The sequence below is a fragment of the Stenella coeruleoalba genome (assembly GCF_951394435.1).
Source record: "Stenella coeruleoalba genome assembly, chromosome: 14".
In the NCBI taxonomy this organism is placed as follows: Eukaryota; Metazoa; Chordata; class Mammalia; order Artiodactyla; family Delphinidae; genus Stenella; species Stenella coeruleoalba.
Window position 1 is genome coordinate 21,045,457 of NC_137160.1, and position 15,791 is coordinate 21,061,247.

The 15,791-nt window shown below is 41.1% G+C and overlaps 1 protein-coding gene across 1 annotated transcript in view; it reads right to left on the reverse strand.

Annotated features, from left to right (window-relative positions):
• Window positions 1-15,791, reverse strand: part of DCC (DCC netrin 1 receptor) — a 1,193,354-nt gene that overhangs the window by 376,048 nt on the left and 801,515 nt on the right. The window contains 1 exon segment of the mRNA XM_079943413.1: window positions 6,034-6,190. Coding sequence (XP_079799539.1) covers window positions 6,034-6,190 — 157 coding nt within the window.

Genomic DNA, 15,791 nt, shown 5'->3' on the forward strand with positions numbered 1-15,791 from the left:
CTCTTCTTCTTCTGGAACCCCTATAATTCGAATGTTGGTGCGTTTAATGTTGTCCCAGAGGTCTCTGAGACTGTCCTCAGTTCTTTTCATTCTTTTTTCTTTATTCTGCTCTGCAGTAGTTATTTCCACTATTTTATCTTCCAGGACACATATCCGTTCTTCTGCCTCAGTTATTCTGCTATTGATCCCATCTAGAGTACTTTTAATTTCATTTATTGTGTTGTTCATCGTTGCTTGTTTCATCTTTAGTTCTTCTAGGTCCTTGTTAACTGATTCTTGCATTTTGTCCATTCTATTGTCCATTCTATCTCCAAGATTTCGGATCAACCTTACTATCATTATTCTGAATTCTTTTTCCGGTAGACTGCCTATTTCCTCTTCATTTGTTAGGTCTGGTGGGTTTTTATCTTGCTCCTTCATCTGCTGTGTGTTTTTCTGTCTTTTCATTTTGCTTATCTTACTGTGTTTGTGGTCTCCTTTTTTGCAGGCTGAAGGTTCGTAGTTCCTGTTGTTTTTTGTGTCTGTCCCCAGTGGCTAAGGTTGGTTCAGTGGGTTGTGTCGGCTTCCTGGTGGAGTGTACTAGTGCCTGTGTTCTGGTGGATGAGGCTGGATCTTGTCTTTCTGGTGGGCAGGTCCACGTCTGGTGGTGTGTTTTGGGGTGTCTGTAGACTTATTATGATTTTGGGCAGCCTCTCTGCTAATCGGTGGGGTTGTGTTCCTGTCTTGCTAGTTGTTTGGCATAGGATGTCCAGCACTGTAGCTTGTTGGTCGTTGAGTGAAGCTGGGTGCTGGTGTTGAGATGGAGATCTCTCGGAGATTTTTGCTGTTTGATATTATGTGCAGCTGGGAGGCCTCTTGTGGACCAGTGTCCTGAAGTTGGCTCTCCCACCTCAGAGGCACAGCACTGACTCCTGGCTGCAGCACCAAGAGCCTTTCATCCACAGGGCTCCTTAATTTGGGATGATTCGTTGACTATTCAGGTATTCCACAGATGCAGGGTATATCAAGTTGATTGTGGAGCTTTAATCCGCTGCTTCTGAGGCTGCTGGGAGAGATTTCCCTTTCTCTTCTTTGTTCTCACAGCTCCCAGGGGCTCAGCTTTGGATTTGGCCCCGCCTGTGCGTGTAGGTCGCCGGAGGGCGTCTGTTCTTTGCTCAGACAGGACGGGGTTAAAGGAGCCGCTGATTCGGAGGCTCTGGCTCACTCAGGCCCGGGGGGTAGGGAGGGTCACGGAGTGTGGGGCGGGCCTGCAGCGGCAGAGGCCGGCGTGACGTTGCAGCCTGAGGCGCGCCGTGCGTTCTCCCGGGGGAGTTGTCCCTGGATCCCGGGACCCTGGCAGTGGCGGGCTGCACAGGCTCCCCGGAAGGGTGTGTGGCTAGTGACCTGTGTTCGCACACAGGCCTCCTGGTGGCGGCAGCAGCGGCCTTAGCGTCTCATGTCTGTCTCTGGGCTCCGCACTTTTAGCCGCGGCTCGCGCCCGTCCCTGGAGCTCTCTCAAGCAGCGTTCTTAATCCCCTCTCCTCGTGCACCAGGAAACAAAGAGGGACGTAAAAGTCTCTTGCCTCTTCGGCAGGTCCAGACTTTTCCCCGGACTCTCTCCCGGCTAGCCGCGGTGCACTAACGCCCTGCAGGCTGTGTTCACGCCGCCAACCTCAGTCCTCTCCCGGCGCTCCGACAAAAGCCGGAGCCTCAGCTCCCAGTCCCGCCCGCCCCGGCGGGCGAGCAGACAAGCCTCTCGGCTGGTGAGTTCCGGTCGGCCCGATCCTCTGCGCTGGAATCTGTCCGCTTTGCCCTCCGCACCCCTGTTGCTGTGCTCTCCTCCGCGGCTCCCAAGCTCCCCCACTCCGCCTCCCGAAGTCTCTACCCGCGAAGGGGCTTCCTAGTGTGTGGACACTTTTCCTCCTTCACAGCTCTCTCCCGCTGGTGCAGGACCCGTCCCTATCCTTTTGTCTCTGTTTAGTTTTTTCTTTTGCCCTAACCAGGTACGTGGGGGGTTCCTTGCCTTTTGGGAGGTCTGAGGTCTTCTGCCAGCGTTCAGTAGGTGCTCCGTAGGAGTTGTTCCATGCGTAGATGTATTTCTGGTGTATCTCTATCATATTTAAATTTGAAACACTTTCACATTTTTAAGCAGTGAAGTCAGTGATCCAAACTGTATTTCAAAAAGATAGCTCGAGGAACTTCCCTGGTGGTCCAGTGGTAAAGAATCCGCCTTCCAATGCAGGGGACGTGGGTTCGATCCCTGGTCAGGGAACTAGGATTCCACATGCTGCAGGGCAACTAAGCCCACGCACCACAACTACTCAGCTCACGCGCCTCAACTAGAGAGTCCGCGTGCTGCAACTAAGACCCGACGCAGACAAAAATAAATTAAATAAATAAATAATAATTTTTTTAAAAAAAAGGAGACTTTAAAAAAAAAAAGATAGCTCGAGACAGTGAGGAGGATGGATTAGAGGGTGAGAAGCTATTGTCAGAGATCAGGTAAGTGATGGTGGAGATGACAGAATACAGGGGCCATGGCTGAGCCGTGGCCAAGGTAGATCTGCCAGGACCTGATGACTAATGGCAGTGCTAACATTCAGGGAGGAATAAAATATGACCTGGGGTTTGCTACTTGGTCAACAGGATGGAAGGTACTAACATAAACCAAGAAATGTAAAGAAAAAGATATTTAAGGAGGAGACAGTGAGTATGGTTTTGAGCAGGGTGAATTTAAGGTGCCTCCAGGAAGTCCATGTGGATACATGAAGACAAGGGGGCAAGAATCCTTACCTGTTTTCACAGCTGCACGCAAAGAACTTACGAGACTTCTCATAAGGACACAGAGTTAAACAGTGGTAGAGATTCCACTAAAACAAATGCCTGCTTCCTCAGGTAATGAACGATCTTAGGGAACATATGTATATTTCTTTCCTTTCCTTTTAAAGTCAGGTCAAATTGTAAAAGAAAACAGAAACTTAAAGATATACTTTGCTGCTGTGAACTGGAAGAAAAGCATTTTGAGACGCAGCACGAGAGAAGCTGCAGTGTGCCATCCGATCATCACACTGCGGCATTTTGAGCTGAATACACTCCAGCCAGCCCAAACTGTCCTGTGCCTTTCAAATCCTGAAGGGTTCCTCCAGGTCATTACGTGTTTAAAGCACTCACAGGTTTGAGAGACTAGAAGCCTCACGCTTGAATCCTGGCTCTGCCCCCCTCCCCGTCCCCATTGTTCTCAACAGGCACTGGAAGGCTTGTGACAGCCATCACATCTAGTCTCTTCTTCTCCAGAAGAACAAAGAGTGATAGTCAGGATCAGTGTGAGCTCAGCCTTGTCAACAACTAGGTCACACCAGATTCATCCTCTCTCTGTGTCTCTCTCTCTCCTTCACTCTCTCTCTTTCTTTCTCCTTCTCCCTCTCTACTTCCCCTATGCCACCATTATCACCCCCACCAAATATTCTATATATGGAGATGCATAAAACAGGTCATATTTCTTTTGGCTGGAAAAACTTTACAGAAAACGAATGCTGCCCTCATTCAAGAATGAAAGAAGGGGACTTTCCTGGTGGCGCAGTGGTTAAGAATCTGCTTGCCAATGGAAGAGACACGGGTTCAAGCCCTGGTCTGGGAAGGTCCCACATGGTGCAGAGCAACTAAGCCCATGTGCCACAACTACTGAACCTGTGCTCTAGAGCCTGTGAGCCATAACTACTGAGCCCGACTGCCGCAACTACCAAAGCCCGCACGCCTAGAGCCAATGCTCCACAACAAGAGAAGCCACCACAATGAGAACCCTGCACATTGCAACAAAGAGTAGCCCCTGCTCGCCGCAACTAGAGAAAACCCACACGCAGCAACAAAGACCCAACACAGCCAAAAATAAATAATAAAATAAAATAAATACTATTAAAATAAAGAAAGGATGAAAGAAGAAGCTGCCACATCCCAGGAACCCCTGTGTACCACTGGATGTCCACTTTAGACTGGTTGTATATAAGAGGAAGTTTAAAATGGAAGAAAAGATGTGAAACTTGGAACTCAGCCAAGTCAACAGATGGCTATTTTGTAAAGATCCTAGTTACCTTATCAAAACCCTCATCTACTGAAGGACATAATGATGCTGTTCCCTCCCCGTGTGAGAGGCGCAGGTAGGTCTGCTGAGTACATTTGAAAATAGGTGTTCTTCTCTACAAAATCTTGGGATTTAGCAATATATTGTTTCTCTAAAGCAAATTCAGCTTTCACACGCTGATCTCTTTTATCACCTTTAATTGGCAACATAAAAAAAACCCAAAAGTTGATGAGGAGAGAAACTTACAAAATGCTTAAAAAACAGAATGGAAAGGTCCATTAAGAAAGCTTCCTATAGCTTTCTGGTTCCTTCTAAGTGAGACGTTTACAGAGTGGCTTTATGCTTTAATCTTACCAATCACATGGGCATTTGATAAATATTACAAAATTCCATTTCAAGCAGTATGGCAAACTAGATAGTATGTGAAAAACCCTTCTGTTACAGCACGCCTAAAATGCTGCCAAAATTGTTCAAAATCTCTTTTATTAACAAAAAAATTATCCAGGAACTTGCTGGCAGCAAAGTAAGAGAATTATCACAGTGGGAAAGCTGACTTGCGGGGCCGGTGTTTAACTGAGAGTATTTGCCTTTCAAGAGAAGTCTGGAGCTAGTAGCTTTAGAAACTAACAGGAGAAGAGAACAAGAAACAAATCTGCAGGTGGAGTTGGGTACAAGGTCTGACTGGAGAACCTTGCATACAGCCAGGATCCTGAAAGACCAAACTTCAGTGGATGAACTAGAAAGTGAAATTAGCCTCATAAGAGAATTGGTGAATACATGCCAGTCTCAGTCTTAGCTCAGTTGGAACAACAAAAACGTCTCTAAAAATTGCTTACCACAAGTCTGCATTTATTTATTTAAGTTGATATGTTAAAAATGGCAGAAAAACAAATGTATCACACAATGGATTTTCTGATAACTAATAAAATATCAGTACGAGACCTGTATGGACCAAATATACCTTAGTGAAAATTTGGTTTAATGTGGTCTCGTTTTGGTAAAGCAAATCCTCCCCTGAGAATGTACTTTAAACCTTGGCCTCAAAAATTCCCTCAGATAAATTTCTAAGGACTAGATTTAACAATCAAGAATCACTCAAACATGGGAAGAAGTAATCCCCCATGAGGAAGAGTCAGCAGAAACACAAAGACTGCAGATATGAGAGTGATCAAATAGAGAATATAAAGTAAGTGTAATATATTTAATTAAATGGGTGTCATACAGTTTATTCTTATAGATTAGAACTAACCAGTAACTATCATAGACTTACAAATCAAACTTCAAAGCCTTAAAACAGTGAAACATCTTAAAGAAAAAATGATGAGAAAAAACCCAAAAAAACAAAAAACAACAGTAGATTGTAATCTTGAAACGAGACGCATACAGCTCACTTTTACCTAGACAATAATGATATTAAGAACTTTTAGCAAATACTAGATACTCTTAAATGACCTTTGTAAATGCAAGCTAATTTAATCCTAACAAAAACCTTCAAGGTAAGTACTATTATTTCCTCTTTATTAAAGAGTGAAGTAAGGTTTAGAGAAGTTATGTCATTTTCTTGAGATCACATGATGTCAGTGACAGAGCTGAGTTTGCACCCTGCCACACTGGTTCTCCCACACTTGGTTCTATCAATACACAGCCCAATTCTGTTCTCTGCTTACCACTTTGAAACTCAAGGAAATTAAAAAAACAAACAAAAAACCCTGATATCATATATTTACATGCTTTTCTGTTTTTCAAGGAAGTTTTCTATAAATGATTGAATTTGATTCTGTACACAATCCTGCCTTAAAAAAACCCCACACAGGCAACAGAGACATGTTATCTCCACCGAGTAATGAGTGAAGGGCACAGAGGAGAGATTTCCCACAGTCTCCAAAGTTCCTGCTCAAGACCTCCCGCTGCCATCACGCCACAGTCTACATTTAAAGACCTGGTGGATTAGGCTGAATTTCATTGGTAGTACCTACCTGTTGTCTCCTTCTCTGGAGTAAAAAACCGTGAAGGCTTGAATGTTCCCTTTTGCTTCTGCGGGCGGGCGCCAGCTGAGACGGACAAACCGACTGGAAACCAGGACAGGGACCACGTCTCTGGGAGCAGAAGGGAGGATGCTGGAGCTCGGGATAGCTAAGGAGGAAGGAGAGGAGGCTGTCAGAAGTGTTGGGACATGGGTAAGAAATGCATAGGAAGGCAAAGAAGACCCGTTAGCAAACATAGAATGGTACCTTCCCATAGATTCTAAAGGAAGGAACAAAAGAGGAAGAAAAGAAACAGTAAGTGGAATCAAAGGTATTAAGAGTGTATATGTTAATCCCAAACTCCTAATTTATCCCTCCTCCACCCCTACTATATATAAAATAGATAACCAACAAGGACCTACTGTATAGCATGGAGAACTATACTCAATATTTTGTAATAACCTATATGAGAAAAGAATCTGAAAAAGAATATCTATATCTATATCTATATCTATATATATATATATCTGAATCAGTTTGCTGTACATCTGAAACTAACACAACATTGTAAACCAACTACACTTCAATTAAAAAAAAAAAATGGGGACTTCCCTGGTGGCGTAGTGGATAAGAATCTGCCTGCCAATGCAGGGGACACAGGTTTGATCTCTGGTCCAGGAAGATCCCGCATACCGCAGAGCAACTAAACCCGTGTGCCACAACTACTGAGCCTGTGCTCTAGAGCCCACGAGCCACAACTACTGAAGCCCACATTCCTAGAGCTCGTGCTCCGCAACAAGAAGCCACCGCAATGAGAAGCCCGTGCACCTCAACGAAGAGTAGCCCCCGCTCACCACAACGAGAGAAAGCCCGTGTGCAGCAATGAAGACCCAACACAGCCATAAATAAATAAATATATTTTTTTAAAAAAAGCTTTTAAAAAAAATCTGTCAGAGTAGCACGAATCTGAAGACATTGATATAAAACGTTGGCTAGGGTATAGCACCTTCATGCTATCAGCTGAAGTTTGTAAGAGTACAATCTTTTTTAGAAGTCAATTTGGCAAAATACTTTAAAATGAAAAATATTCATACCATTTGACCAAACATTCTCAGGCCTGTAAATTTATCACTGCAAAAATAGCAAATACCCCCTTTATCAATGAATCCATGTTAAAATCACAGATAGCATGTTTTCTCAAAATGTAATACCTATACATCTCACCACTTTAAAGAAAATGGGATCCTTTCAATTTTTTTTTTTTTAAACAAAAGATTTTTTAAAAACAAAATGTGAACAATGATGGCTTGGAAAAATCTTTTGAGAATTTTCAAGAAGTTAGAAAGGTAAGTTTTCAAAGAACAGGAAAGAAACTCTCAAATCCTCTTCCGCCAAGAGCGCTCTGCTTATAGACGGCACCACATCAAAAACGAGTTGGTTTCTCCACCCATTCAGGGGCTCCCAACAAGGAGGGTGATGGGGCTCCACACAGATGCTTTTTGCTCCAGGCTTCCGAAGTGTCTTCTCACAGAGCTAGTCTAGACTCGATTTATCAGACAAAGCTCAGGAGACAATTAATCATGGACTCCTTACCTCAATTTCAACAGTCGTTATATAAAAAGGAAGGGGCACATTTTTAACAAAGGAATGGCTTCTTACTTTATACAAGAGAAATCATTTTGTTCTTACTAATCCTTCATGCTTTCTCTCAACGGTAACTTGTCATCACATAAGGTCTCAATAAAGAACCAATCAGGACTTCTTTTCTTTGCTCTTGGAGCCCTAATCTCCAGTCTGGCCCTAATCTCCCGGGCCCATTACTGTTGTCATGGTTACAGCTTCTTTATCTATTGTCATGGAGAAGAAGAGGAGAATTTGCCACAGTATAACATAGTCTTTTGGTTTTTCTTTTAAATATATTTTATGATAGCAACATCCGGAAAAGGAGGTGATTTCTTAAGATAATGTAAATCCAAAGAATAGATAGTTTTGAAACTCAAAACCAATAATAATAACATTTTTGTGATGTCATCGCAAAATCATTGATAACAATTACAATATTGGGTTAAGTTTTCTGTAGAGCTACATTCCCTCTAGATACCAGAGACGCTTTCTTTCTGTTGGATTTTTAATATACAGTGTTTACGGACATTCATTTTTCTCTGAGCTTATTAACAATGCCTGACCTCCAATCCCTGTGAGACATATGAAAGATGATAAGACATATTCATAAAAACACAAAAATATTTAATTTGCATTAAACATCATACAACCAACCCTGTTACTCCCCATGTCTATTTTTATTTTATAGAACTAAAATACTATAAACGTAGCCAGCAGATCAGCCAGATGATTTATTTATTGCATCTTTTCATTAGCTGGCAGATTTGATAAAAATAAAATATAAACAGAGAACATTAGTGAAATGATAGGATCTTCTAACTGTGCTAAGGCCAAACATCTATGTCTTTTCCTTTTGGACTTTTTTCTTGTTTTTATTCCTTTGACACCAAACTCTAGCTTTTAATTGTCTAAATGGAGAAGTAGATAACATTTAAATTGTAGTTTGGAGTTTTTAGAGTTCACAAAGTAATTTCACAAGCTTACTGAAAAAAGCTTGGCTGTATATGGTTGAAAATGACAAAGACTAACATTTTTTTCTAAAGTTCCACATTATTTTCAAAATTCAAAGAATCATGGCGTTTGAGCTAGTGTATTATGAATTTTAATAAATCTAAGAAATGTGGACTAAAAAACATAGTGATTTGAAACCATTTTTCTATTTTGGTTAGCATGAGATAGCAATGAATGAACTATACAATATCTCATTAAACCTAAATATTTACATGAAATAACTTACTGGATTAGTATCTAAAAACAAGTAACCATTATTTATTGAATGTCTATAACCTCCTATGGTTATTCTTGAAGTGAAGAATTAATTATTTTAAAACCATGAATTTTTTCTTGGGAGAGCCTGGAACTAATTTGAAGACATAAGGTATATGCATGTAAGACAATTACAAAGTTTGAGACAGTCTCTTACTTACAAATGTGTCCCGTTCTAAGTGTTTTGGCAGGATGGTTGTTTAGAAATCAGAACACACTTTCTCACTAAACCATTTCTATTCTGTTCCCAGAAACCTATTTAATTCATCATTTTATAAACTATCCATAGTAAGAGTGCTCTGGAGTTGGATCATACATGTATGAATTTTCTTTGGTAAATCAATGCATGTAACCAATAATTAATCCATTCAATATTCATGGATGGATGAGGACATGAAAGGCAAGGTGTGAAGGCCTGTTTTAATCCATTTCCCAATTCCAGGGAGGAAGGCCAGCTCGGGAATTCTCCCTGTCCCTGCTTCACCCTCAAGGACCTATCTCCTCCCACCTCCAACATGGCTCCTCCCATCCCAGTCTACCGTCTCAGTTGTCTTGGGCAGTGTTAAGCCTGATAAAGGATCCAGTTGAAGGTCTCTGGGGTTGAGAAGCTAGTCTTGAGGAGTTTCGAAAGGCTTCAGTTGCAGGCCTGGTTCCTTGCTACCTCTCAGCTCTCCAAGCTGAACTTGCTGGGTTCCATGAGAACCTCATGCTTTTACCTCTGCTACTTCCATGTGCTGAACCTGAGCTGGATGGAATTCCTCCCTCCAACTGCTTTGCTGCTCTGACCTGGGCTTCTTGAGTTCAGCCTAGGAGTCACCTCACTGATCCCCATCCTGTCTTAGGTGCCTCTGCTGAGCTTTCACCCAAGAAGAATAAGCATCCCCTCAGGACACGTCCTACACTGCACTGTTGTGGTCTAGTCACTTTTTTGTATCCTATCCCAAAGGATATGCTTGGTAAGAGTAGGTACCAAGTCTAAACCGTTCACCACAGTTTAATCCCCAAATCTAGTGCACTGTATTTAGTCACATCCTAGGCATCCAATGCATTCTTGCAGTTGTTAGCTAAAAGAAAGGCTTTGCAAACTTGTGAAATTATGATGTTTAGACTTTGATTAGAAAATTTCATTTTGCCACCATGAAAAATGGGTATTTGAGATTAGGTACTGGAAGGGGACTGAGCTATCACTGCAAGCTGGTTATGCTAATCATTATTACTCTGCTAATAAATTACAAAGTGGAGTGAAAAACTGAACTCAGAGGGAGGTTTCCAGGGAATGTAGGCTAGTGGTAAGAATATTTCATTTTGGATCAAATAGGGGAAAATGTTTCCGAAATCCAACTATGTACCAAACAATGTAAAACATGCATTCATATAGGACTGTTTCTAAGAGCAATAACGTTTTATTGAGGAGCAGAAAAGAAGCCTGGAAAACTGCTTTGGCCTGACCTGTGCAGCCCTGACCTGGGGATCTGTTATAAGAAGTCCGATGCTTATCCCAGGACCACACATCAAAGAGAACTGCAAGGCTAAGGCAGTAAGCTATGAAAAATTACCTGTGGCCACACAAAGAGATAAGAAGAAAAACAAATTCTGGAAAGTATTATCATTTTAGCAGAGATAACTACATCTCTCAGAGTTTAAAGTCTTTTCAAAAGACAAAATGAGAAGAAAAAAATAATATCTGGAGAACTGGTCAACCATCACATGTGTGAATGAATGTGTTTACAATCTGTACCTTGTATATATGTAAACGCATATGTTGTACGCTTTTAATGCTTTCTTTATTTTCACTTCATTTAGGGAAATACCTTTTAAAGAGTTTATCCAAAATGGAGCAAGAGTCACAAGCAGTTTGTGGAGGTGGTTAATCTATCAGTTACGTAAACAAATGGTTCTGACTAGAAAACTGCAATTAAATAGACATGATGTTGGATCCCTGCTCTGATACTCTGTGACTATGTGACTTGAGAAGTTATTTAGCTTCTTTGAAGATTATTTTCCATGTTTATTTATTTATTTTTTTTTGCGGTACGCGGGCCTCTCACTGTTGTGGCCTCTCCCGTTGCGGAGCACAGGCTCCGGACGCGCAGGCTCAGCGGCCATGGCTCACGGGTCCAGCCGCTCCGCGGCATGTAGGATCTTCCTGGACCGGGGCACGAACCCGCGTCCCCTGCATCGGCAGGTGGACTCTCAACCACTGCACCACCAGGGAAGCCCTATTTTCCATGTTTAAAACTGATCCAAAATCTTTAACATGCAGTGTTGAGTGATGACGAGAGATGGACTTCAAGGGCTGCTCACACTCCCTAGTGTATGATTTGTACTCAGTAAATGGTATTTTTTATTTCTCTATCTTTAGATCCAGGGAGCAGAAAGTCTGTTTTTGCTGGCCCAATGTCAAGTTGTCAGGCTGGAAATCCAGACACCCTACTGGAAAGGCTTTAAGAAGGATTTGGGCTCTGATAGGTCAAGTGAGTTGGGGAAAAGAGTGCTTCCTATATCCAAGGACAGGACTTGGTCCCCTCCATCTCTGTGCCTATTTCCCTTAACAGGTAGCAGAGAAAAATTCATCCTTTGTTTTCCCTTTTTATCATCGCACATGCCTCCTCCTACAAGAGTTTACTTCATTTCAGGTCTTCTTTCCTTCTCTGTATTTTCTTACTAATCACTGTAGCCTTTCCATCTGTCACTATTCCAGGGCTTTACGAGGCCATCTTTAATCATCTCTCCCATCAATGTCTCTCCCTGGCATCTTTCACCAACTGCAGGAGAGCTACACTTCTACCCAATCCCCAGCTCCCTTTGCTTCCATCCTTTCCCTTGAGTTTACATCACTGAATTCCTAGTCATTGTTTATCCCTTCTCCATGCCCAGCGACCCCAAAAGTGCCGTTTCAATCATCCCCCTGTCACCAGAGCTTCCTCTAGGGATAAGGACTGACAAGTGACACCTCTCCTCCCATCTCTCATGTGCTTTTATGATCATTCACCTCAACCCAACCATATGGTGCTTTGTCCCGACTGCCATGAAATCCTCTTCTCCAACCATGGAGAACATCTAAAGAACACAAACCTCTAAAGCTACAAATCAACATGGCAGGCTTTAAGAAGCGGTGCTTTTCCATGCAATTTCCTTTGGTAATAAGACACTACCAATGTAAAATAGCTGACAGTCTGTGTCGTTAAGGAAAAAAAAAGAATTGATTCAGTGCTAGAGCATTTTAATTTTGTTGTTGTTGTTGTTGTTGTTAAGTAACTGAATTCTTCCAGTAAGAAATTCAAGAAAAAGTAAGTTGAAGATAATGCAGATTACGTAAGAAGAACTAAAGGTTTAAGCTACTCTCTTTAGTAGCGTAGGTACTTTTAACAACTGCTTTTACTATTTCAGAATAACAAGTGACAAAAGAAAAACAAACCTCCAATTTGATGGTTCAGTGAGTTCTACTAATGGCAAACTTCCAACTTGGTCCATGGGATTTAAAATTTATTTATTTTATTTATTTATTTTTGGCTGCGTTGGGTCTTTGTAGCTGCGCATGGGCTTTCTCTAGTTGCAGTGAGCAGGGGCTACTCTTTGTTGCGGTGCACAGGCTTCTCATTGTGGTGGCTTTTCATTGTGGAGCACAGGCTCTAGGTGCGCGGGCTTCAGTAGTTGTGGCGCATGGGCTCAGTAGTTGTGGCTCGCAGGCTCTAGAGCACAGGTTCAGTAGTTGTGGCGCATGGGCTTAGTTGCTCCGTGGCATGTGGGATCTTCCCGGACCAGGGCTCAAACCCATGTCCCCTGCATTGGCAGGCAGATTCTTAACCACTGAGCCACCAGGGAAGCCCCAGTCCATGGGATTTAAAATAGATTTCTATATTATTTATTTAAGGGTACTGTGTAAGTATAGCCGTGGAAATGCTCATTGCTAGGATGGGCGGCTTTCAATGTTCTGAAGTGTCTTTGAGAGTCATAATTTCAGACTGACAGGTTCACCAAATGCCATGTCATCTACGGACAGGATGAGAATGAGTGTGAGGAGACTGAAGGCTGGGGGCACTGGCAAGATGTGGAGGTTTACTGAGAATCTGTGTGCCGTACACTTGACTCTAAACCCTAGCTATTCACCCTTAAATTTTATAGCTACCAAAACAAATTAAAGGGAAATAAAAATAAAATGAATAAAGGAGGATATAAAGCAAAGATAAATTATTACTTATTTCGATTAAGTTTAAACAAGAAGAACATTTTATCACTGCTATAAAGCCACCACAAAACAACAGGGGGCAGAGAATGTGTATGAATGATGTTTCCTTAGATCCCTGTTTCTTTTTGAATGTGTCCTTCTAAGCCTATATACAGCTGAGAGAGACAGACAGACCAATTCTATTACAGTCCCCTCTCTGGGAAGTAAGATGGTGAGCATGGAGAATTTGCAACCACAGCTGAGTGCTTACTCATGTAAGCTCATCCTGTCTCTTTTTTAATGTACCGCGGTGAGGGAAATGATAGTAAAACTGTAAACCATAAAAGAGGCTAATTGGCCTGAACCTAGCATTCATTCTTCAAATCTATTAAGTAGGTGAACAAAAGGAATAACTACCAGAGATGATTGATTAAGTAATAAAAACACATTAGATAATCTTAAATTGTGGATGTGCGTCAAATGCCAGTATTCTTCTTGGTCACTCTAAATAGAACAATATTAATTCCTACAGAAAAGATGGATCTTTTAAAAAGTCTTGGTAGATTTTTTTTTAATCATTCAATATGTTGATTTGCCTAAAGACCCATGTCAATTTGAATTATGGCAGGTAAAATTATCCAATAATTCAAAATATAACATAAGGTATGTGAAATTCTGAAATATAAGATACAGGTGTTCATCCACCATAACAGAGGTATCTATTTTAAGTTTGACTCTTGGTTGCTACTCTAGCTAAAGCAAAATATGTACTTGGCCTGTGTTCACACGTTCATCAGCATCAAGTAAGAGGTATGATGGATGACATTTTTTTTCTGAAGTAAAGTAAGAATCCTGGGATTGCAGTTAGGAGACAGCCTATATTCTCCATGAGTTAGTAGCTGGGCAATTAGTTTCTAGGGTGCAGATGGGTTAATCCTTAAGGTTGCTACTACTAAGGTTCTATCATGTTAGGAAGCAACAATAACTTCCATCTCTGTCTCTTTTTTCTGTTCTTTTTTCTATTTTTTTATTTCTCTTTTTTTTCTCTTCTTTCTTTTGAAAGTGACTCATCCAAACCTGAGACAGAATTTGGAACCCAATGGCAGCCTAACTATCTAGTTCAGGGGTGAGAGCTGGGTTTAAAGAAAACATGATATGGAAAAAGGTTAGAATTAGAGTCACTATTGATTATGGGAGGCTCAAAACAGTGGAATTCTGTGCCAGGGTCACTACTGATTACATGACCTCATTATACTGCCTTCTGTCTCTGAATTTTTCCCAGTGTCAAAATGTTGCATGAACATCCCTCTTCTTCAATACAACCATGAAGACACAAAATATAGCAGATGATGCACATAAAGTACTTTGAGTTCAGTTAAAGACAGCCTAAAAACAAAGAGGAAAACGAATGGCACCAGCCCCTGCTGTGACTATTTACCACCTTAATAAACATGAGCATTTTCCACATTAAGCTAAAACATAGACTGTTCTGCAGAGGAAGGCTCAATAATCTTAGGAATGAAATTTACACTAGAAAGATCTATAAATCTGTACCTCAAGAGGCAGATCTGAGAGTGAGAGTCTAAGGGCTTACTGGAGTCAAACAGGGCACATTGACTTACTTTCTGTGTGATACTGGATGAGATGCTAAAAGTTTCTGTGCACTACTGCAAAGACAGTCAGAAAGAAGAATAAGCCCGAATACCAGAATAGAGTGTCCAGAAATAAATGTAAAAAAAAAAAAAACATCGGAAAGCTGCTCAAGAAAAAACAGAGGGGAATACATTCTGCTATTCAAGTGGGGAGGCAGTTCTCAGAATATGACAAAAATAGAACCCATGAAGAAAAATCTTGATAAATATGACTGTATTGAAACCAAACTTTTGTATGGTAAAGCATAATAAATGACATTGAAATATGAATCAGAAACTGGGACAATATTTTTAATAATATTGAAAAGGATTGACTTGCCTAATATGCAAACAGTGTCACAAATCAATTGAACTAACCAAGAAGCCAATAAGTAAGAGAGTTAGAAAAGATGGGCAAGTAGTATCAGTATATAACTTTTATTTCAATATATTTTAAAATTCCAAGACCCCAAATAGCCAAAGCAATCTTGAGAAAGAAATATGGAGCTGGAGAAATCAGGCTCCCTGACTTCAGACTATACTAAAAAGCTACAGTAATCAAGACAGTATGGTACTGGCACAAAAACAGAAATATAGATCAAAGGAACAGGAAAGAAAGCTCAGAGACAACCCATGCACATATGGTCACCTTATCTTTGATAAAGGAGGTAAGACTATACAATGGAGAAAAGATAGTCTCTTCAGGAAGTGATGCTGGGAAAACTGGACAGCTACAAGTAAAAGAATGAAATTTTTACAACACTCCCTAATACCATACACAAAAATAAACTCAAAATGGATTAAAGACCTAAATGTGAGCCAGGCACTATAAAACTCTTAGAGGAAAACATAGGCAGAACGCTCTATGACATAAATCACAGCAAGATCCTTTTTGACCCAGCTTCTAGAGAAATGGAAATAAAAAAATATATAAACAAATGGGACCTAATTAAACTTCAAAGCTGTAGCACAGCAAAGGAAACAAGACGAAAAGACAACTCTCAGAATGGGAGAAAATATTTGCAAACGAAGTAACTGACAAAGGATTAATCTCCAAAATATACAAGCAGCTCAGGCATCTC